Source organism: Alligator mississippiensis, chromosome 9, assembly GCF_030867095.1.
Source record: "Alligator mississippiensis isolate rAllMis1 chromosome 9, rAllMis1, whole genome shotgun sequence".
In the NCBI taxonomy this organism is placed as follows: domain Eukaryota; kingdom Metazoa; phylum Chordata; order Crocodylia; family Alligatoridae; genus Alligator; species Alligator mississippiensis.
Window position 1 is genome coordinate 27,395,939 of NC_081832.1, and position 23,203 is coordinate 27,419,141.

Here is a 23,203-nt window from a genome sequence, read left to right on the forward strand (position 1 = left end):
CATAATTTTCCTACATGGGTCTTGATCCCTTTACAGGGACCTCTGCATGTTTTTGTCCGTCCTCAATAGCAGAGCTCACTAACGTAACATCAGCTGCTTTAAAGTACTTGTTTCTTGAATGACCAGCTCTGCACAATAGGAGGGATCTTCTAAAACACCTAAGTGACACACACCTTTAGGGAACTGCTGTTCCTAAGTCACTTGGGTTTTTCTGAATATTTCATGCAATATGGCCAAGATTGTTTGGGGGTCCGGACATTCAGGGCACGCACTATTTTGTCATGCCCCTAGACACCCCAGCAGTGAGGGTGATTTCTAATGTGCCCCTACATGTGACCGATCGGGAGCTGGCCAAGGAACTCAAGCCTTATGGGGTTCTTACGAGTCCCTTTCACTGATTGATGATAGGAAGCAAGAACACAAAACTGAGGCATGTCCTGTCTTTTCGAAGGCAGGTTTTCATGCTTCTCAGGGAGGGCCCATGATCTCTGCCTCATGTTGAGACAGAGCCTCATGTTCAACAGGTGGAGGTTTATGATCTATTTTTCCTTTGGGGAGACCACATGTTTTCAGTGTGGTAGCTCTTCCCATCTAGCAGCCCAGTGCCCATGGGGGAGATGGGCCAGAACATCGGCGACTACAGTGGCGCCAACGGATGGTGCATCCACTTCTGAGATGCAGGCCCCACCCAGTGAGGCTGGGAGCTTTTCCTGATCTCCTTCTACCCCTATTCCATCTGAGGGGGCTGGAGTCTCTGGCATGAGAGTGCTGTCCAGCAGAGGGGCTGGGACTAGGCCCCAACCCTCCCCCCCCACTCATTCCACCCACAGTGCCCACCCCCCAGGTGCAGAGGCCCCATCAGGTGGAGCGGTCGATGCCTCCACTTGTCCCCTGCCTGCCCTGACTGCCCTGGCCAAGGTGGCTAGGGTGCCTGGTGACTGTGGTGCCAAGACCCTGTCAGATGATGGGGCTCAGGCCTTCTTCCAGCCGCCTCCACCATGGCCTTGTGTGAGGTGACTGGCCCTGGGGAAGTGAGCCAGGATCAGTCCAGCTCATCCCCTACGAAGTGTGGGCCACCTGCCACTAGGAAGAAGAAGGACAAAGAGAGGAAGTGAAGAGGGCCTCTCAGGACATCTCATCCCTGCTGGGCCCCTCCTCAGCTGGCACCAGGGGGGCCTTCTGCTGGAGAGCCTGATTCTGCTCCGGCTGTCATTCCAATGACCCTGTTGACCATGGACAGGGATGGCTTGGAGGTGGGGGAAGTGAAGGTGGGGGTCACCAACCCCTCGCCTGTCTCCCAGCTTCCAGAGTCAAGTGGCAGTAAAAGTTATTCAGAATGCCTCCCTTCTGGAGGCCCAACCCAGGAGGCAGCAGAGGAGTCTGCTGACCTCTTGGTCATGTCCCAGCCTACCAAATTAGATAAGGAAGCTAGTGAGATGCAGATCCAGCTTTCTGACTGTTGCAAGTGACCTCGAGAGCAGGATGACCTCTCTCCCCCACAAGGGGGTGGGGATCGCTCTCCTGGAGCCGGTCCTTGACCTGGATGTTGAGAGGAGGCTGACATTGAGGGTGTAGACACTGCATTTGTGGGTGAACTCCCACCTGGGGTGCAGCCTGGCTGTGCTTCTGTCGGAAATGTCCGGCCCAGGTTGACAGACCGCGCCCCCCCCCCCCCCCCCGGTCGGCCCCAACTATGGGGGTCTCCTGGCCTTTTTGAAACAGACCAAAGAACAGAAGAATGTAGTGGGGCACATCACCCAGTCATGCACAGATCCTAAACTCTGTCAAGGCTGCCAGAGCTGTGGCCAAACTTATGCAACAGGTTCTAGGTGCTCGGCAAATAGTTTGCCATCTGGAGAAGCTTGCATAGTGGGTGAGAAACAAGTGGGGCCTGGGGGGGGTCCCTGGAGTAGAGTAGGACATGATAGGCCTTCCCCAACCTGTCTCTGCCTTTTTTCTCTGCTCCTGGGTGCTCGCTCTTCCAACTACACCTTACTTTGCTCTTTCTCTCCCATACCCACACCCATGGCAGCCACGATCATTGGCACTTTTAACATCAATGGCTGTTGAGATCTGGTGAAATGGGAGGCCGTCCTGGAGCTTCTGCACTGGAAGCAGCTGGCCATCATCTTCCTCCAGAAGACACGTTCTGAAGGGCTCAACCAGGTGGCTTGGCATGCTGCCTGGCAAGGCTACTTGTTCCTGAGTCATGGCACCAACCTTAGCGCCGGGGTTATGATTCCCTTATCACCACAACTATAGGATGATATGGTGGTGGCACGGGAGGTCATCCTTGGCTGCCTGCTGACTGTCCGCGTCACCCTAGCACAACACCACCTGCTACTCATTAACATCTATGCACCCACTGATGACTAGGAGAGGGTCACATATTTTGAAACCTTGGCTTCCCTTCTGTGCAGCACTAGTAAGGAAGAGGACCTGCTTCTCATAGGCAGGGACTTTAACTGTACCATTGATGCCTCACCTGCCCTCAGCCTGCAAGCTGCAGTCTGTCCTGGAGACTGCAGGCCTCATTGATGTCTGGCAAGCCCTGCATCCTGATGTGCACCAGTACGCCTGGGCCAGGATGAGTGCTGGTGGTCTCACCACGGCCCACCTTGACCGCCTTTATGTCACCAGGCACCATCTTCCACTCCTGCACAGTGGCCGCATTGTTCCCTCGAGCCTGTCAGATCATGGCCTGGCCTGCTGTGAAGTGAGTCTGCTGGGGAGATCCTGCGCACGGGCACCCTATTGGTGCTTCAGTGTCAGCCTACTTCAAGACTCCTACTTCTGAGACTGCTTCACCCACTTTTGGTGGGCTGGGAGCCCATGAGACTTAGCTACTCCTCCTAGAAGCTATGGTGGGACATGGGCAAGGTACAGATCCAGACTTTTTGCCAGCAGTGTACCCAGCTGGCCACAAATGAACTGCATCGCTGTATCCGAGAGCTGGAAGAGGATGTGGCAGAGCTCGAGGCTGTCCTACTGGCCACTGGCAGCAATGCGGTACTATGCGAGAGCCTCCGATTCTGCACAAATGTTTGCTTGACTTAGTGGAGAGCGCAGCCCATGGAGTGAGGATCCACGGCTACTGCCAAGAACAATGCTCCAACCCGCTTCTTCTTCAACCTGGAACAGCAGCAGGCAGCGAGGAAAATCTTAGATCACCTCAAGACCCCCGAGGACTGGGTAATTATGGACCTGGGCGAAATACGTGAGCACGCCATAGCCTTCTATCCTGACCTGTTTGCGGCTGAGCCATCCTGCCCCGAGGCCACACAGGAACTCCACAAGAGCCTGCCATGTCTCTGTGCCCTGGAGGCCAGCGAACTTGAGCAGGAATTGTCTCTGGAGGAGCTGGTAGCCTCTGCAGCTGGCCTTGCCTCCAGCAAAGCTCCAGGCCTTGATGGGTTACCTGCCAAATTCTACAACATCTTCTGGCCTCTCCTTGGCCCCTGCCTCCTGCGTGTTTTCCAGGAGAGCCTTGCCAACAAGGTCCTTCTGATCAGCTGCTGCTGAGCAGTGCTTGCACTGCTGCCCAAGAAGGGAGACCTTGGCTGCATTAAAAACTAGCAGCTGGTATCCCTGCTGTGTGCAGACTACACGATTCTGGCCAAAGCACTGGCAACCCACCTCCATCCCATCATGGCCTCCATCACTGGTCCTGAGCAGAGCTACTGCGTGCCAGGCAGGACCATCCAAGACAACCTGTTCCTGCTGCATGACCTACTCACAGCCAACAAACACTTCAGCCTGGACATTGGCCTCATCTCTCTGGACCAGGAGATGGCCTTTGACTGGGAGGGCCACACCTACCTCTTCCAGACCTGGGAGGCCTTTGGCTTCGGGCCCCTCTTTACTGGGGCTCTCTGGGTCTTGTATCAAGATACCTCCAGCCTGCTCAAGGTGAACAAACAGCATGCTCTGTGCCCCATTTCCCATGCACAGAGGCATCCGTCAGGGCTTCCCCCTGGCAGGCATGCTCTATGCCCTGGCTATTGAGCCACTGCTGCATGCACTGTGGCACTGCCTGAGTGGTGTGGCCTTGCCATCGGCCACAGGCCCATCCATTGGCCCTCTGCTCTGGCTATCAGTGTATGTGGATGACGTGACCGTCCTTTTTATCACCCAGGAAGATGTGTGGGCCCCAATGGATTGCCAGCAAGCCTATGAATGCACCTCCTTGGCCTGTATCAACTGGGCCAAGAGTGATACCCTGCTGCTTGGCATGTGGATCAGTACAACCTCACTGGATTTGCCAGGGGGCCTCACCTGGTGCTGAGAGGGCCTTAAGGTCCTGGGCATGTTTCTGGGGTCACCAGCCTTCATGGTGTGCAACTGGGATGGTCTTGAAGGGGTGGAGGCCTGCCTACAATGGTGGCACTGGCACCTACCCAGCCTCTCCTACCATGGATGTGTCCTCATTGCAAACAACCTGGTGGCGGAGACCCTGTGGCACCAGTGCACCGTACTTGACCTGCTGCAGGACCTACTCAAGAGGCTGCAGTGCCTCCTGGTAGATTTTTCCTGGGCACCACTGGCTCCCACGAGCGGACCTTTACCTACTTGTCACCAAGGGGAGCCAGAACCTGGTCAACCTGGTAAGCAAGGTGGCTGCAAGCCCTTCAGCAACTCCTCTGTGGTGAGGAGCGCTTACCCTGGCAACAACTGGCATGCCGGTTCCTGCGAAGGTGGGGGGCCTCAGCTCTTCCTGCTGGACCTCATGCTCCTGAACTAGGCAGTGCTTCCAGCTCTTTACTGCAGCATGGTACAAGCCTGGCAGGCCACCTTCTGCCTCAAGCCCTGGGCCCGGCACCTGCAGCTCCTGCAGCTGCTGAGGGAGCCCCTGGTGCACAACCCAACCATGAGGTGCCCCGTGCTGAGCCTGGCTTCTGCCAGCCTCACAGCCGCTCTGATCCAGGTGCGTGTTCTCTGCCTGAGCCACCTCTTTGACCCCACTTTGTTGGCCTGGCTCTCGCCTGAGGCCCTGACCACCCAGCTAGGCATGCACTCCATCTATAGCGTGGGCCATCTCTTGTGACATCCAGACTGCCCTTCCATCAGAAACAGCAGCCACCCTGGATGACTATCTCCAGGCCCGCTGTGCTGCAGGTGCCCTGAGCAAGGTTTTTCCTGCACTGCCAGTCATCCTGGCTGTTGCCAGTGAGGTGGCCAGTGGGCCTAGTACCCTGCTGACACTCCCTGTGCCTCCTGACAGTGACACAGGTTGCCCCTTTGCTTCTCTGTTTCATAGAAGCCCTATATGCCTGGGTGGTTCATGTCTGCCATGCCCAGGTGCTGGTGGGCCATCCTGATACATCAAGGCAATGGTAGGCTGCCAGATTCCCCACTGGCCCACCCGGCTTGGTGGTTGGCGGCTTATACAATGTGTGCCAAGAAGACTGGCGACCTGTTGTGGTGGTTGCTGCATGGCATCCTAGCCACTGGCACGTTTGCATCCCACTTTGACCCAACCGCCTCAACGGCCTGCCCCTTCTTCCCTGGGGGCATTGAGGAGAAACTCTTTCATGCCTGCCTCGACTGTCCCCGCCTGTGGCTGCTCTTTGTCACCCTCCAGCCACCATTGCGGGTACTGGGCATCCTCTCAGAGACCACCTACGTGGTCATCTACCAGGCAGCTGAGCTGGGCACCATCTAACTGGCCAACTTTCTACTGGGTCAGGCCAAGATGGCTGTCCTTGAGAGCTGCTGCAACTGGCTTGCCGGGACCGGCTCAGACAATGCCCTGCAGCTTTTCAGCCTCCTGGTGTGGGTGCGCCTCTTACTGGAGTTTGAGCATGCTATGCTCCAGTGGGCAGTGCCTGCCTTTGAGGCATGGTGAGCCCTTGAGGGAGTGCTGTGCCACGTGGGGGATGGCCGTCTTCAATACACACTCTGATGTCATGACCAGTCTGAGTGACTGGGCAGGCTCGGTATCGGACTGTGACTCCCAGTTCCTGCTGCACCCGGGGCCCTCACCAGGCTGCTTTTTGCTTTTTTGTGTGTGTGGCAAGTTGAAGATGTTGTCACATGTATGACTGGATAGAGCAGGGTAGGAATTGTTTGTTTATAGAGGGCTTTGGTCTATACGACCGTGTGGCCGTTGGCCTGACTGCACAATGGTATGTTAGACGTGACATGTAATACAGTGAAGGTGTCTGTCACGGTGTGAACTTGTGAGTGTAATAACATGGTGCTCGTGGTTTGATGGTAATTTGTTTTTCCTTGCTTTGTATATTGGACCTACACCCCAGAGGGGCCTCAAGGGTAACCCGAACCCCTGAATAAAGTAGTTAACAAGTCAAAGTCCTTCCTTCTTTCCTTCAAGTACATGTAGTTGAGAAGTTCTCCTTCTCCCACATGTGATAGAACAGGAAAGGTGTGGATAAGATTACTTGAATTCCCACTTCTAGGTAATGGGGTGCTTCCACAGCCTACTTTCATTCACATTCCCAGACCTTAGGGATGAAATAAAGTAGACCAATTTGAATGAAGTATTGTTTGCGCTGATTGTCAAAAGCAGATTTTTTTCTATACAAGGCTGAGTTAGCAGTTGTTATAGTAGGGCCCCTGCTTTTAAATATAGCCCTGTTACTGATTCATTCTATCACCTTGTTCAAATCATTTCACCTATCCTTGTTTTGCTTTTTGCATCTCTAGAATGGGTATGATGATATTTGCCTGCCATAGAAAGAGGGTTTGAGAATGATGTTATTTATGTTTGGAAAGTACTTTTGGCTTTTTGGATGAAGGAACTATAGAAGTCTGAAGTATACTGCTATGATTATGGTATATGTTCACTTTTAAATCCCATGGATGACCAGGAGGTTGTTCTTTCCTGCTTAGCTGTAGCTGGGTGATGCCATGTGAAATTACCCTAGTTTACAAGTTAAAAAAAGAGGCTGATTTAACTGCCAGCTCTCAGGTCTGAGAATAAAATCAAGTCCTCTGTGACTCTCATGCTGTAACTCTCATCAGCAATAATGATTCCATGCTCAGTGCAATCCTTGGCACGTTACGAGAGCCTGACGAGACTCCAGAAGATCACTGTCCCACAGCAGTGCTGCTCTGCAGGGATAACTGAAATGCAAAAAAGTAAAAACTTCTTTTCCCATTAATTGAGCAGATGATCTGACTCTGAGTGCCCACAGAGCAAGATGATGCCATGTTAGTCATTTTCCTGACCTTTGAAAGGAAATCACTGTACACCCGTCTCTTGTCCAGGTCCTACTTTTCACTCAGAAGACAAATTAATGAGCACAGACTCTGTGGGGAGAGTGCTTCTCCGCCCTTCGGCCAATGTACCAAAGCAATGCTGAGGCTGCTGCTTTCTTTGAAATATTTTATCTATTCACTCTATGCCCCTCAGCTCATTCCCATCAGCTCTAATCCTAGATTTTTAAGGCTGAGTTTTCCTTTCCCTGTTTAGCCAGAATTGTCTCTGCCCTGCTGCTGCTCTGACAAAACTGCCTATTTTCCATTCTGGGGCTTCTCAGTCTCACTTCCAGACCTCTTGTTTTATAGTCAGATGCTGGAATATTGCTCTCTTGAGGATCAGAATACCGGTCTGTATTTACATAGACAGGAGCAAACACTTGCAGGAATCCAGAAAACAAGGCCAACACCCAGCCATGTAATAGAGGAGATACCATAGCAGCTCATCCCTGAATGGCAGAGCTGCACAGAAACAATGCCTGTTGCTTTAGTTCTTTTTCCCCCTTCAACTCCTTTAGGCCATTTAGTGGGCAATGACAGCAGCTTCTCCTGGTAATGATCAGGGGAGGGGCTGGCAGTAAGAACTGCCAACCATGGCTCTTGAGAGAGATGGTATTTGCTGCTTGGAGGCAAAGCCAGCAGCAAAGACCTAGGAGTGCATCATTTTTCAAAATAAGTGGTCCGAAACTAAGGCAGAGAGGTGGGTCTGGTGCTTTTGCACCTGCTAGAACCTCTCTTTGCAAATGAAGGCCCATCTACCAGTTTCAAACATGCAATACGACCCTACTGGGGAGGTGTTCTACTATTTACCCTGTTACTGCTAAAGTCTGGTGCACGTATACAGTAACTTGCATTCCACTGCTGGCTGGAATAGCAACTGTCCTGCTGCATGTCACAAGCCTCATGCTCATGCTGCGTGTCACAAGCCTCATGCTACCAAGGCAGCAAGAGGGCACAGCAGCCCCCCTGGCTCTCCAGGGATCTAGCAGACCTCCTGAGGCTAAAAAGAAAGGCCTACAAAGGATGGAGGATGAGATTTACCTCCAAGGAGGAATATTCTGCACTAGTCCGGTCCTGCAGAGAGCAAACCAGGAAAGCCAAGGCTGCAACTGAACTCCAACTAGCTTCGAGTATCAAGGACAATAAAAAGTCCTTTTTCAGATATGTGGGGAGCTGGAGGAAAAGCAAGGGCAACATTGGACCCCTGCTAAACCAGAGGGGACAACTGACGCCCAGGAAAAAGCCAACTTATTAAATGGGTACTTTGCGTCGGTCTTTCATCAGTCCCATGGGATACCCATGCCCACTACAGGACAGGGAGGTCCAGGTGAGGGAGATCCTCTGCCCTCCATCAATGCTGACCTTGTGAAGGAACACCTTGAGAGGCTGGATACCTTCAAGTCAGCTGGCCCTGACAATCTACACCCCAGGGTACTCAAGGAGCTGGCAAGCATCATAGCCCAGCCTCTGGCACAGATCTTTGAGAACTCCTGGTGCTCTGGTGTAGTGCCCGAAGGCACCACATTGGCCTTCTTCCAGTCTATCTTCAAGAAAGGGAGGAAAGTGGATCCAGCAAACTACAGGGCCATCAGCCTGACCTCTATCCCAGGGAAGGTCTTAGAAAAGTTTATTAAAGAGGCCATCCTTAATAGACTGGCTGACGTCAACATCCTGAGGGATAGCCAGCATGGGTTTGTTGCAGGTAGGTCTTGCTTGATCAATCTCATTTCCTTTTATGACCGGGTGACCTATCACCTGGACAAGGGAGAAGAGATTGATGTCATATATCTTGACTTCAAAAAAGCCTTCGATCTGGTATCCCATGATCACCTCGTGGTGAAACTGGCCAATTGTGGCCTTGGGCCCACCGTGATCTGCTGGCTGGGAAATTGGCTCCATGGTCGGACCCAGAGGGTGGTAATTGATGGAAATCAATCGTCATGGTGACCTGTGACCAGTGGGGTCCCCCAAGGCTCTGTCCTTGGACCCATATTGTTCAACATCTTCATTAATGATGTGGACATCGGAGTCAGAAGCGGACTGGCCAAGTTTGCCAATGACACCAAACTTTGGGGCAAAGCATCCACACCTTTAACAAGTCATATCAAGCTGACACTGTCCAATAAGTTAAGAGTCTCAAAGAAGGGTAGGTTCTGCATCTCTCACTTGGAGGAGGAGTCCATTTTCAGGCATGTGGTTCAGCTGAAGGAAGTGTGGATCCTTGCAAGAGAAAAATTTGCTAGCTTGGCCCCTCGTGGTGTAAGAGGCTGTTTACTCAAACAAGAGACATTTTTTTTAAAGAAAAAAAAACCCTGCTTCAGGACTAAAACAAGGTAAATGCTTGGTCCCTCCCATAGCCCTTAAAATAAAAGAGTAGGTAACAGAATGAAAGACCCACTAGCTAACTGCCTAGTCAGGGGCTAATTTTGGTTGCTTTAAGAAGTTCACATTTACCATTCACTAGGCCATTTGAACACATCAACCCAGTGCTAATTAGGGTTCCTATTATTAGTGTGCTTTGTTCTAAAGGAACGTAGCTCCAATGGGATGGCAGGTTATCATTTCACTTGTCAGATTTCATCCCCAGAGTAACTCAAAGAATCCCAGGCCTCTTTCTTCATGAAGGGTGGATTTTCTTTTCTTTTTCTTCAGATACCCAGCCTGCACTTTAATAAACCTGTCAGGCAGGTAACGAGGAGAGAGAGCATTTTTTTTGCTTTTATTCTAGTAATGCATTTCCCGAGCCTGAATACAGGCCCTGTGTGCCATCCCAAGAACTCTAGGGATTGCTCCTCTCCTGAATTTTTAATTTTTTGTTTGATTTATCTTTTTTGAGTGTTCTAAAATAGAGGTTTCTCAGACACTTTTCTTTAGCCAGTTGTTGTATTATTCCCGGACCAGTGCAGATGAAAGGATTTAGGGAGACGCTATTTTCTCAGGTGGTAGAACAAGGAACCATTGCATTGATTTTAATGGTGTGCCATTCAAAGATGTGAATTTTCTTGAAAATTTTGAATTGGAAAATTTTCCAATGTTCTAAATAGATCATGGTCTCATTTAGCATGTTTATTTGACTTATATTTAGTAAATAAAATTTTAAAAGTACCCCCATGTTAATTTTATGTCCCAATAGCCACAAGTATTTGAACTGAAATATTTCATTAGGAAAAAAAATAAATACAGCACACTTAATGCGGTTTAAATGTTATATTCAAACAAATTCAAAGCTTTATGTGGAAATAAATTATTTTTATTGGAATACTTGTAAAAATGTAAGACAATACACAATAGCATGTACTTCCCTTACATTGTTTGTTTAAATTTAAGAAAAAAAATGAAGGCCCTGAAAACTGTTGACATATTAATTTTAGCACACCCAAAGAACTGTGCTTGATATGCCGTGGTTGTCCACTCAACTGCTTCATCAGAATTTAACTCTCTTCCACTGAGGTCATTGTGGCCCCGCCAGTTTCACAGTCACTATCTGTAAAATCACTTGCACTACTTATTAGTTCCATTTCAAAATCAGATTGAGGCAAATCGGATTCAGAACTACTTGAACCACATTCTCTTTTGCTAAAGGATGGTTTTGCCAATGAGCCTATGGGCAAGGGCAACTTATTATCACACTGCATCTTCTTCACTAATTGTGCTTCTGACTAATTCTCCCAGAAGCAAAAGATTTTGAGAAATAGAAACAAGCTTAGCAGCGCGTTCATTTGTTAGTCTATTCCTCATTTTTATCTTAATTGAGCTGAAAGCCTTCCAGTTCCGTTCACAAGAAGTTGCTGCTGCTGGCATTCTTGGGATCCTTAGAGCAATCCTGGACACCAGTCAGGTGTTACAGTATCCTTTCCATCATGTGAGAGGAGACATATTCTCTGCTGCCCACTAGATGATGTCTTTGCTCCAAAGTTTTTTTTTTGCATGGTCATCACGGCTATTTCATCCATGTTGGAGACATTCTTAGCTACTTCAATAATTGTATTGAGAGCAGTAGATACTTCGTCTTCAGATAAATGTTAACCTCTTATGTTGAGGATACAAAAGGTTTGCAGCCAGATGAACTGGATGTTAGCAAAACTCAGATCTCTTAGTAAACATTTGTTTTATTTCTTCTTCTTTTGTGGATAGAGCTGAAGAAGGCAAAAACTCAGTTAGATTTTCATTCAGTTGTCTGAATATCTCTGGAATATTTGAAAGGTTTGGTAGTCACTGAAACTGGTAGTAGCAAATTGAATGCTCCCTGAACTTGTGATAATCTGCTTCTGAATGTTCACAGGAATAATCTGGGATACTGTGTCATCTATTGAAGTGCACTGCAAACAGTTCTTTGTGCACAGCAAACTACATGAACATTTTGTAGCCAAGCCCCATCTACTTTCTCCTGGCAATAAAAGTGCACTTTCCTTCCCCTGCTTCTCTTTCTGTAACTTCTTCAAAGTCTGATTAGCAACATGATTATTGCTGAATACCTTCACAATCGCTATGCAGTTTGCCAATATTGTCTTCATTGTATTCGTACTTAGTATGTCCTTTGCCAGAAGATTCAACCCGTGAGCAAGATAGCCAAATACTATTAAATGAGGATACTTTGCCTTTAATATTGGCCATGCAGCTTTCATGTTACTCATATTATCAGTTACAAGGGCTTGTACCCTGGAGGGATCTGCACTTTCAATCTCTTTGCTCAGTAATTTCACTATGTATTCACATGTATGACAAGAAGATTTGGTAGCAATTGTTTTCAGGAATATTGGTTCAGAGGTTGCTAACATAATGTTCAATAAAGGATTTCCTTGTATATCAGTCCATCCATCTGACATCAGAGTCAGTGATTCTCCTTGACCAATCCTTTGAATAACCATTGTTTGAACTCTGTCATACTCTCTATCTAAGAGAGAGTGTGATAAGTGATAAAGTGATGGTAACTTATATGATGGGTGAATTAGTTTGTAGTGTTCTTTCCAGTATTGATTTTCAGTTATGGAAAGAGGTGTACCACTTGCAAATATAGCTCGAGCTAATCTCTCATCTGCTTTTTCTTGATCTTCTTTTGACATTTTGTCCATAAAGCTTAATTTAAAAGCTTGACTATCTTGAACAGCTACTCATGGTGGATCACGTATCTGGGATCAATGATCTTGAAAGTGAGGATCCTGCTTCTTCTTCCCCCAGCTCAACATTTTCATTTTCCCTTTTTTTGCAAATCTGCTATTTTACCTGAGCTACCAAGTTCCTGCAACAAAAGGGGGAAAAGATATTTATTTTAGCGTATTCTAGTCTGGCCTCATCCATCAGAAGGAGCAGACGTGGTAGGAAGTTTGCTTGCCCCCTCCCTACCAGAAAGAACACTCTGTTGCTCAACTTGCTGCTCAGTTGCCCTGGGAATGCAGAACCAAAGGGAAGTATAGTCTGGCCTCTGCCATTGGCCAGAGGACTAAGCTAGCTCTGCTGGGTTGAAATAGTTAGCTATTTATTATGTAATTTAAAAAATATATATATTGTAAAGCCTAAACCACTCTGCGTGTTTAGTGCAAGCAGAAAAGCAGGATACAAATATTTTAAATAAACAGATAAATAATAGTCCAGAGTTGAATTAACAACTCTTAAAATTATAATGTTTTAAAACAATATAGATGCTAGTCTATACTCTATGTTAACATAGTAATTTGTTTACTTACATAGGATTCCTGAAACAGACTTTTCTCAGATAATGTTGTTCCACCACGTTGTCATACTAGCTTTCTGTATATGCCTTTTGCTCTTTCAGGACAGTTTCTAGATGTTATTAAATGTTTCTTCATTCATGTTGCATTGTTAGCATACTCCTGCCCACAATATTTACATCTTCATTCCTTCAGTGGCTTGAACTTCACTATAATGATGCCACACGCTACTTTTTTTTTCTGATTAGGCATTATCATGATTACCTCAAACCAAAAGCACTAAAAAATTAACAGATCTTATGCAAGCACTTCCACCTTCCCCAACTCAAGAAATGAGACACTGCTCTGTGTGTTTGCTGAATTGAAAGTGAAACAAAAAATAATCACGGTTTTAGTTTTGGTTTTGCTTTCACTTGCAGTCTGAGATGAAATAAAAATTTTAGCTTTGGTTTTGATTTGACCTGCACAGCCAATTAGGGGAATTCATAACTTGATTTTTTGCTTGGATGATTATGTAAGTATATTTACCCTCCTGTTTACAAAACAATAAAACATAGATGTACTCTCACACACAATTCCTAAGGATAATCACCTGAAAAACATGAATTACAACTTTGAAACTGCCAAGCTTATCTAGTATTGTATTGGAATCCATTCATTGTTACTAATGAATTTTATGACGCAATGAATTTTTAGAAATGGAAAATTTCCCATGGAAAAATTAAGCAATGGAAAAATTTTCTGCCCCACATCTCTGGTGCCATGTGATGGGGGGTGTGATGACAGCTTGGATAAGGCCTGCTCTTGATTTGTGTCAGCCAGGTGTAAATGGGTGCCTAGTCATTTGAGCTGTGTGATGATAGTCCCACTGCTGTCTTGTATGCCTTTGGATACAGAAACTGATATGCTTTTATCATACTGGCCCAATGGGCTACTATGCCTTGGTGGACCTCTTCTGATGCCCTCTTTCAGCAGCTGGGTAGTTGTCCAATTGACATAACTGTTTGGCATGATCATGTTCAAGGACAACATGATCAGCTCTCTCCTGTTAGGTCTCGGAGTTAACGTGTCACAGCTGATGCTACTGCCTACCATGTTTCTTTCTGTGCCAGATGTGGCAGAAAGCCCCCTTTGCTTCTCCCCCCAAAACTCTGCTCTGTGACAATTTGATAAGGATAGGCCCAGCAGAGGATACATACCTTTACCCTATCTCTTTTGGGTAACCGGAGCTGGATACATTCCTGAGGGAGGGGGGAAACCTGCTCCCTCTGCCTACGTGACTGGCATCACATACTTGGATGAGGGGCTTCCTTCCTGGTGGGCTAGAGTCTGCCTGGCAGCTAGTGATGTATTTCAAATTGGTTGGCTGACAGCCAACAGGTGCTGGCCTTCATTGGACCAGGTAAGTGAGGTCACAAAGGCTATATAAGTGAAGGACTGCCCAGAAGTAGGGGAGCAGCAGCCATGAGGGATACTCAGGAACAAAGAAGAGCTGTACCATCTGAAACTGGCTCTCTCTCTCAAAACTCATGATCAAGGAACTGTTTGCCTACAGAGGGAATCTCCAACAGCCTCTGGATGATACTTGTGAGTAAGCTAACTGAGATCCAACTAGATATATAGCTTGCAGTAACTCAGATGCGAGATCAAAGGCTACCCCAGCCACAAGAGTTTGCTGTATGGGATTTCTCTGATATTGCTCTACCCTGTACCCTATTCTAACCCTACCCTCTGTAACCAATAAAGTCCTCCTTTGTACCTAGTGTGGGAGACTTATTGAGGGGTGGGTTTAATTATGCCCAGGAGGCCCCTTAGGTTTGCAGACTAAGGGAGACTATCCTTTTTGACCCCCAACTTGGGGAAGTGCCCCAAGTTCTTGTATTGAGTTGAGTACCCATAGGACTATTAGGCCTGTGTTTCCCCAAGGACACAGGACCCAGACAGTCCCTTCTCAGGGTGGTGGCAGCACACATTACCCCTGGACTCTGCGGTGGGGCTCGAAAGGGGGTCTGCCAGGGCTTAGGTGCCCCTGGAGAGACGCATGGAGTCTGGGAAGTGGACAGGTGTGGTGAGGTGGGAGGCTCAATGCAGGAGCTCCCCCTACTGGCCTGCCACACCAGAGATCCTGGGAATGTTGTCTTCCCAGGTCCTGGAATTCTCACACAGTCCCTTGTAATGCCTTGTGACATAATGATGTATGATTTGGGAGACCTTGAAGATCTACCAAAAGCAAATTGAGTTCTCTCTCTCTTACTGTCTTGCAGCTGTTTTGAGCATAGCAAGATCATTTTAAATGTGTTGTCTGTGACAGCAAGGTTCTCATGGAAATGGAAGCAAATCTCATGTCTGAAGGTGACATTTACTCCAGTGTATAGGGGCTGTACATGAACCACATAGTTCACCTTTGGGTGAATTAGATAGGAGGTGGAGAGTGATGAAAGCCACCTTGGTTAGTGTCTAACATGAGGAAGAGAACTTGTAACATGCAATAAAACAGCATTGAGATGAGAGATGGGCCTCAACTACACAGTTCACAATTGGGGCTGTTTTCATCCCTGTAGGCTACTTTAAACTGAACTATGTCACCACGGGTGGGCTAACTTGCATAGTGGAAGAGCCATGTGGACATAGCTACACTGCTCTGTGGTTTAGGAGGCTGCCTGGAGTGGTGACTGTGCAGGAGTGTGCCTTAGCCAAACACAGTAAGACTCCCACAGTAAGACACAGTCCCAGACTCCCTGCTGTGGAGCAGGGAGCTTGGAAGCACTCATAGACCAAGCTTGGTCTGTAGTTCTTAGGCCTTCCAGGCTTCCTGTAGTGGAGCTGGGGCTCAGAGTTCTAGGCTCCCAGCTCTGCAGTAGGCAGTGTGGAAGCCCTGAGCCCCGATGTTTTCCAGACTCTCTTGCACAGATCCATGAGCCTAGATCTGGAGTGGTCTAGCCATATCAGGATGTCTCAGGATTTCTAGGGTGGCCACACTCCTGGATCCATGGCAGAGAGCCTGGAAGCCTGGAAAGCTCTGACTCAGTAGAACTCTCAGAGCTTCTGGGCTTCTTGCTGTGGATCTGAGACTCAACCATCCTGGGTACATCTGTGACTTCCAGGGGTTTCAGGCTCTGCACAGCAAGGTGCCATTGGGCTCTGGGGTCCCATGCCAGGGCAGTCTGCCAGCAAACCAGGAAGGGTCTATCAGACCCTGGCCAGTGACTCAACTCAAGTTTGTCAAACCCAAGACTTTTCTGTGAAGCAGCACACAGACATTCTAGCTCTCAGTCCACCTTTTTAACCACCAGACACTATTCCTCTTTCAGAAGATGATTCAAAACAAGTATAGAAAGGTTTTCCTTTTCTGTGGAAAGAATTCTACCCCTGCTGTGGATCTGTATGGGAAGGTTAAATAAAACCTGTAGATATGATCTCACTCTGGGCTGAGCCCTGTAAAATTATAGAGATTTTTCTATAGAAATGCCTGTAGCAGGCCACTGTTTTGCTGAGTTTTACATTCTGAAACCTTTTCCCCGTAGGTTTTCTCCCACCTCAAATTTATGGGCACAAAATGGGTTGCAGTTTGCAAACTTTTCCAGCTCTGCAGCCAGAGACCCTACACACAGGAAGCCTTTTGCCCTAGTCCTGGTACCTGAATGGACACCAAGCAAAAGAGAAAGCACTTTCCAAGAGAATACATATTCCATAACTGGGTCCCATGCTGTCAGTATAAGGAACGAGCAGCAATTTGTAAGCGAGTGCCATACCCTGCTGTACAGAGGTCTGGCCCATTCCTTTGGTGCAACCAGGATTTCTTTTAAACAGACTACCTCACAAGAGTTTGCAGAAGCTGAAACGGTATTGTCAGCAGACAAGGCTAGTTCCTCCTACTGGCTGCCTGCGTGCATGGAGCAAACGGGGGGAGGATTTGGACACCCCTGCACAGCACCACGTGCTTATTGACAGACAGGAAGTTGCTCCTTTTTGCTGATGCTTAGTAACTTCCTTACACACTAATTGCCAAGAGAGAGAAGGCAATGGAAGTGATATAGGAATATCCCAGGGAAAGAGCTGATAGCAGGGGCTAAAAATAAACAGAAAAATCAGCACAGAGTCAAAGAAGAAATGCGAGGGCCAGTGATACCTAATGAAGGACAGATGTCTGAGAACCCTCAGGGCAGCAATCATCTTTCCCACACCTTAATGGTGATAAGTTCTTCTGTGGTGCCATGCACCACACACTAGGCATCATTTTACAGATGGGCGAAAAGAGGCATAGAGAGGAGAAATGGCCAGTCCAGGGTCACCCAGCAGGTAAAGAAAAGAGCTTGTAATAGAACCCAAGTTTCTTGAGCTGTAGTTGACCGTTGGGGGCAGAGGATGATGCTGCCTCTGCTCACCTCCCTAGGTGGTCCTGTGCAAAGGAAAGGAGAAACCACCTGCCAGTTTGGTGAGAGGTGGTAAGGTGAGAGAAGAGCAGAGATCTCCCCAAGGTATTCCAGTGGGGAAGAGAAATAAAGAACTTGTCACGGGTAAGGGCCAGATGGGGAATGCTGTGGAATAGAGTTTTAATGAGTTGTGCTCCTCTTTAGAATGAAATAAGGTGGAGGCTAGCACTAGCTGGAGATGTGCATTTCAAGGGTGAGGTATGGAAAGCTAGATCCAGCACAGTATTATCATTATTATTATATCCCATCCTATCCAGACTCCAATCAGCTTACAAAAAATAACAGCCCACATGCAAGAAAAAATAGTAGGCTCCTCTGAAGACAACTTCTGATTAGATAGTCTAAAGGTTATGTTACTGCTATGTAGGACAGACATTCTTGAGGAGGATAATGTATCTAGGGATATGTCTATGATGGTGTCACCACTGTGACTGCAGTGTGCTGCAGATACACCCACACTAGTTGGCTGTACCTGCCTGAACCTCTCAACCAGAAAGCACATCCCATCCATCTGACCACATCTCCTTGCTGAACTCACAGTACTGACTGGTGTTGTGTGGTTAAAACTCAGCTAACATTAAAGAAGCTAGCTCAGGCGCTAGGAGCTATCTAGGCATGGCGTGGAATTCAGTGCAGGTTGCAGAATTTTCCCCAGAATCAGGGGTAATGAGCCCATGTGGAGCTCTCTGCTGCTGTGGCTATGCTGCTCTCAGTACCCGAGAGAACTGGTATAACACTAGCTTGGATAAGCGTACGCTGTACTGTGCACAGTATTGCAGTAACTGTAGTGCAGACATATGTTTGCAGAGGAAACAAGCAAAGACTTACTTAGCCAGCCAGCAACTGATTCAGCTAGTGACATGATGAAGAATGTCTTGCATTCAAAAGCTTGTCTAACTCTATCCCAACTATACAGTTGGACCAATAGAAGATATATCATCCTGAGAAATTTTTGCCTCAGCCAGCAATGCACATGCACTCACTGAATCCCTCTGCAGTCAGTCAGGGTTTCACATAAGTCAAAATTTCTAGGGTGCTTTGGCAGCAGCTGGGACTTGGGCTGGGGAGCTTAAGTGGCTTGGGAGGGGGATGCTCTGGAAATGGCAAGGATCCAGGGAACTAGACCTTGTGCTCCTGCCCTCCTGAATAGAGATGGATTTCATCTTGAGTCTGTGATATTAGAGGCAAACCCTTTCCTACCTGACTGAAATGGTGCACAAGTGATGAGTCAGTCTTCAGAGAGATGCCTGGCAATGCTGGCAGATTAGCACAAATGGTTTAGGATTACTGCTATGGGTGGGCTCAGAGATTTGCTGCTGATATGCATGTGTAGTTAAGCGCGAGGAGAATCCAAATGCTAAGCTTGGCAGCAGCACAATGTAGCTGTGACCAGAACCACATTGCCACTCCTCTTCAGATGTGGTGTCTGCAGCAGAGTTCACTGTCACTCCAGGGTGGCAAGTATGTTTCACATGCTTTGTAGTTTAAGAAAAAAAATAAAACCCAGTTGTAAGCTCTGTGGAAAGAATAGGTCATGACCCTCAAGGCCCCATGTGTCTCTTGGGTGCCTGGCCGGCAGGTCTTGCTCAGTGCTTAGGGTCAAACAAGCTGCCATGTCTGGGACAGAAGGTTTCCCCAGGCCACACTGGCAGAGACCCTGGATGGGGTGGGGATTTCTCTTTAGTCTGGGGAATACCTGGGAGCACAGAAAGGACTGTGTTGGGACTGGGTCAGCTGGGCAGAAAGAGATACCAGCTAGGTGTGGTCTAAAGCCTCAGTGTGGCTGAGTGTCCAGAGGAAGAGGGAAGTGAGCCCAGAAATACGGGAGGGCCACCCGTTTGGGTGCCCGCCTACTGCTATTTCAGTAGGTCTCTGTGAAAAATGGTGAGTTCTGTGCTTGGGGTGGGCTCCCTGGAAAAAACAAATATTGAAAATAAAATGCTGGCTCCCACTAGAGAGCCAGCACTCCTCAGCCACTTCAGCCCTGCCACGCAGCCAGCTGCAGGGTGAAGGGAGACTGCTGGGATGGCAAGATGGCTGCCACCCCTGCCACCGATTGGCTGTGAGGTCTGTCAGACATACAGCCCTACACCTCTCCAATCAGTGGCAAAGGGCAGAGCTGTATGACAGACAGACCTTGCTGCCAATCAGTGGTGAGGGGCAGGGCCATCAAGGTCCTCAGCTAGTCAGAGGCATGGGAGGGAGCCCTGCTGGACTCCGTGCGTGAAAATGACTGCTGGCCCTACAATCTGCATGCAAAATTGGCAGGCAGCCACCTCGAGTTTGGTAGACCCGTAATTTATTACCACTGTGTATAGCAAGATTGTATCTCTGTAGGTATGGTATGTACAGGGGTGTTCACAGAACAAAACAAACAGTATCCCTGCTAGGGCTATGCAAATTTCAATGCGTGTTTCATTTTGAAGCTGTTTCGATGCGTTTTGAAACAAAAACAAGGGCGCTTAAAACGTTTCAAAAGATTCAAAACATTTCCAGTTTAAACAGAAACTAAGGAGAGGGAGGGGGAAGACTGGGGAACGACTGCTCTGATATTGACATCTAGCTCCCTGTTTAATTCCCCAACTCTCTGATTGCTTCTCCCAGCTCTTGTCATTTCCCCAGCTCTTCCCCCTTTATTCCTTTATTCCCCCCATTTCTTTCTGGCAGGCCCCCAATCTATGCGTGGGGTTTCAGCAGGCTGCCACTGAAACTGCAATGGCAGCCTGCTGAAATCCAGCGTGGAGATCCAGGGGCCTGTGCGGGATGACAGCAGTCTGCTGCAGCTAGGACCAGCTGGGACTGGCACTGGGAGCAGTCCATGGCAAGCACCAGGAAGTCTGGTGCTGCCACCAGCTGGCAGCGGCAGCATGCTGTCATCCTGTGCACAGATCTGGGGGCACATGCTCCTCAGAAGGGCTGCTGGGCTGTGCCACACTCCTCCCAGGGGCCATGGGCCCCTGGAGCTGCGTGCAGGATGACACCAGGCTGCCGCTGCCACCTGGGACCAGCGCTAGGCACAGCCCGTGCCAAGCACCAGGAAGCCTGGTGCTGCTGCTGGCCCCAGCCAGCAGTGGCAGCATGCTGTTATCCCACACACACATTCGGCGGCCTATGCCCCCTGGGAGGGCTGTGGGCTGTGCCAGACTCCTCTCGGAGGGTGCGGGCCCCCGGATCTGCGCACAGGATGACACCAGGAAGCCTGGTGCTGCCTCTGGCCCCAGCTGGCAGCAGCAGCATGCTGTCATCCTGCATGCAGATCTGGGGGCTGCACCCCCTGGAAGGGCTGCAGGGCTGTGCCAGACTCCTCCCAGGGGGCATGGGCCACCGGATCTGCGCGCCAGCACTGGGTTCTTCTCGGTGCTTGGCGTGGGCTGCTCCGGGCAGATTCGGGGGCTTGTGCTGGCTTGAGCCAGCAGCGGCAGCATGCTGTCATCCTGCATGGAGATCCAGGGACCTGCACCCAGAAATTGTTGTGTGTGAGGATGAAGTGTATAAGGTCAGTAATATCTTTGGGTCTGTATTCTGAGCAGCTATGGGCACCAATATGGCCTGCAATAAAAACCTGCAATCTCTGATTGAGTTCCATCAGAAATTCAACAATCACCATTCCTCCACACACCAACTGCTGAAACTTCCTCAGCCTGACAATGGGTTTTTAAACCCGAAAGCTTGCTTAAAAAAATAAAACCAAAAAAAAAAATTCCAACTATTTAAGCTGGTCTAATAAAAGATATCAGTTTCCCCCAAAGAACCTTGTCTGCCTATGTCTTTAGACCAATATAGCTACAACCTACACCCTTGAAACAGTGAAACAGTTTTGATGAAACAAAGCAGAACAGTGCTTCAAAATAAAATGAAATGATGAAATAAAATACTGTCCCTTTGAAATGGTGAAATGAAGTCAAAATTAAATGGTGCTGTTTTGCAGAGCCCTAATCCATTTAGCTGCCAGGGTAAGCAAGCTGGAAGCTGGTGTAGACCTTGTAGGATAAGGTGTATTATGCTTAGCTCCAGCAGATAGTGCTTAGGGATTGTTAAAGCACAATTAAACCTTAAATGGAAAGTGAAATATGAACACACACAACTCAGTGTCCTAAAATAAAAGCCTAACTTTATTAGTACAAGTATTATCTTAGCAGTTTCTATATTCGGAGAGAGAAAAACACTTATTACAATGATCTCACCCAATCCCAGATGTTACTTTGCTCAACAGAAAAGGCTGCCACTCAGTTCCTGAAGCAAAGGGTGCATTGTTGGCTTGGACGGTCCAGACAGGTGTTGAAAGTTGGATTTATGATGATGAAGACAAAAACACTTAACTTTCTTGCTGCCCCCTTTTATGCTTTTCTTTAACTTCACTCCTTTGATGACTCTTTGCTTTCAGATTGGTCTCTCTCCAGCCAACATATTGCCGATATGTTATCCTGTCAGCATATTCCTTTGTTCAACAGACCCGTCATGAGCATACCTTTTAATTTTGCCTTTTTCTGGTGTATTACTTTGGACATTGACTATTGGTCTCCCTTATCGCCTTTCATTAACATATCCAATCATTTCATCCCTCTAATTCAGCCAGTTTGTGCCAAGTTCAATTAATCTGAGCTGGTAAAAAAACTATTACTATGTTGTGTTAGAAAAACTTCTCACAGTGATAGAAAAGGAAAGAAACATCATGCAAGCAAACTCAAGGCCATAAGCTGCTTGCAACAGGCAAGGTCAGCTGATATTGCAGACACCAGCAAAATGAAAAGTTCAGATAAGAATGAGTCTATACAGAACTTTAGCAATGATTAGATAAGATTCAGTATGAAAGAAAACGGTAAACAATACTGTAATTCACCATTCTATAAACAGGTGCAACTTTAAAGCATAAAATATGACAAGCTACCCTAATAGTGCCACAAAGTAAGGCCTGCTACTTACCTACAGGTTTAAGTGTTTTAGCTTGGTGTTTGACTTAGAAGGCTTGTGGTGCTTTACAAGCCAGTACTGGATTTCCTATTGCAAAGGGGAATTGTGGTGGATTTTCTGTGTCTTTCTTCCTCTATTAAAGCATTCTTTGTCCCTATGGAGATTTTTGTAGCTTGCTTTTTCACTTAGCTTGGAGCGAGCTCTTACTTTCCTCATTGTGTGACTGATTTTTTTAAATGATTTACTACCTACATTTCTCATAGCATCTCATAGATCAAAGGGTCGCAAGGTAACACGTAGGTAAGAACAGTTTCACCAGACTTTGACTTGTAGCTACCTGCAGGTTAGAGTGTGATGGCTGTTTAAAAGTTAGAAGCCATACATCAAAGTACAGGTACTCCTCACTTAACATCATTCCAGTTAACACTGTTTGATTATTACATCGCTGATCTGTTAGAGAACATATTCATTTAAAGTTGCACATTTGGTTACAACCTTGTTTGGCCGCTGCCTGCTAGTAAGTAACTACTGTGACATAACATTAGTTACATTTAACATTCACTTAACATCATTTTGCTTAAAGTTGCATTTTTCAACAACATAACTAGAACATTAAGCAAGGAGTACCTGTATGCTAAGATGGGAAGAGTAATATATCCAAATATACCTAAAAGACATCTAATTCCCAGATTGCCCAAACTGGAATGTGGTCAAGAGACTTGCATTAACAACCTAGCTCTTGTGATTGGTTTAATAGATTTTTTATTAGCACTGTGAGAGGAGGATCTTCCTTCTGTGTCACCCAAGGGAAAGCACTATCAGCTGTGCAGCACCTTGTAGCCCTCTGCTGTGGCCTAGGCTTGGTGCTAACTCCAAGGGAGGCCATTCACCATGAGTCCCTCCCAGAGTTAGGTACTCAGAGGGTTTGTTACTTCTTGCAGAAGAGAGCCATGGTCCAGCTTGTGAGCACTG

General features: G+C 47.6%; 2 protein-coding genes across 2 annotated transcripts in view; one reads left to right on the plus strand and one right to left on the minus strand.

The window, feature by feature from the left end:
- Window positions 1–23,203, plus strand: part of NECAB3 (N-terminal EF-hand calcium binding protein 3) — a 168,824-nt gene that overhangs the window by 21,691 nt on the left and 123,930 nt on the right. The gene's annotated exons all lie outside the window — the stretch shown is intronic.
- LOC132252439 (uncharacterized) lies at window positions 10,460–21,901 on the minus strand. Its single transcript, XM_059733251.1, has 2 exons — window positions 21,505–21,901; window positions 10,460–12,457 (listed from the first exon to the last, which is right to left on the minus strand). Exon 2 carries the CDS (start codon window positions 12,288–12,290, stop codon window positions 11,388–11,390), a length of 903 nt encoding a protein of 300 aa, XP_059589234.1. The 5' UTR covers window positions 12,291–12,457; window positions 21,505–21,901; the 3' UTR covers window positions 10,460–11,387.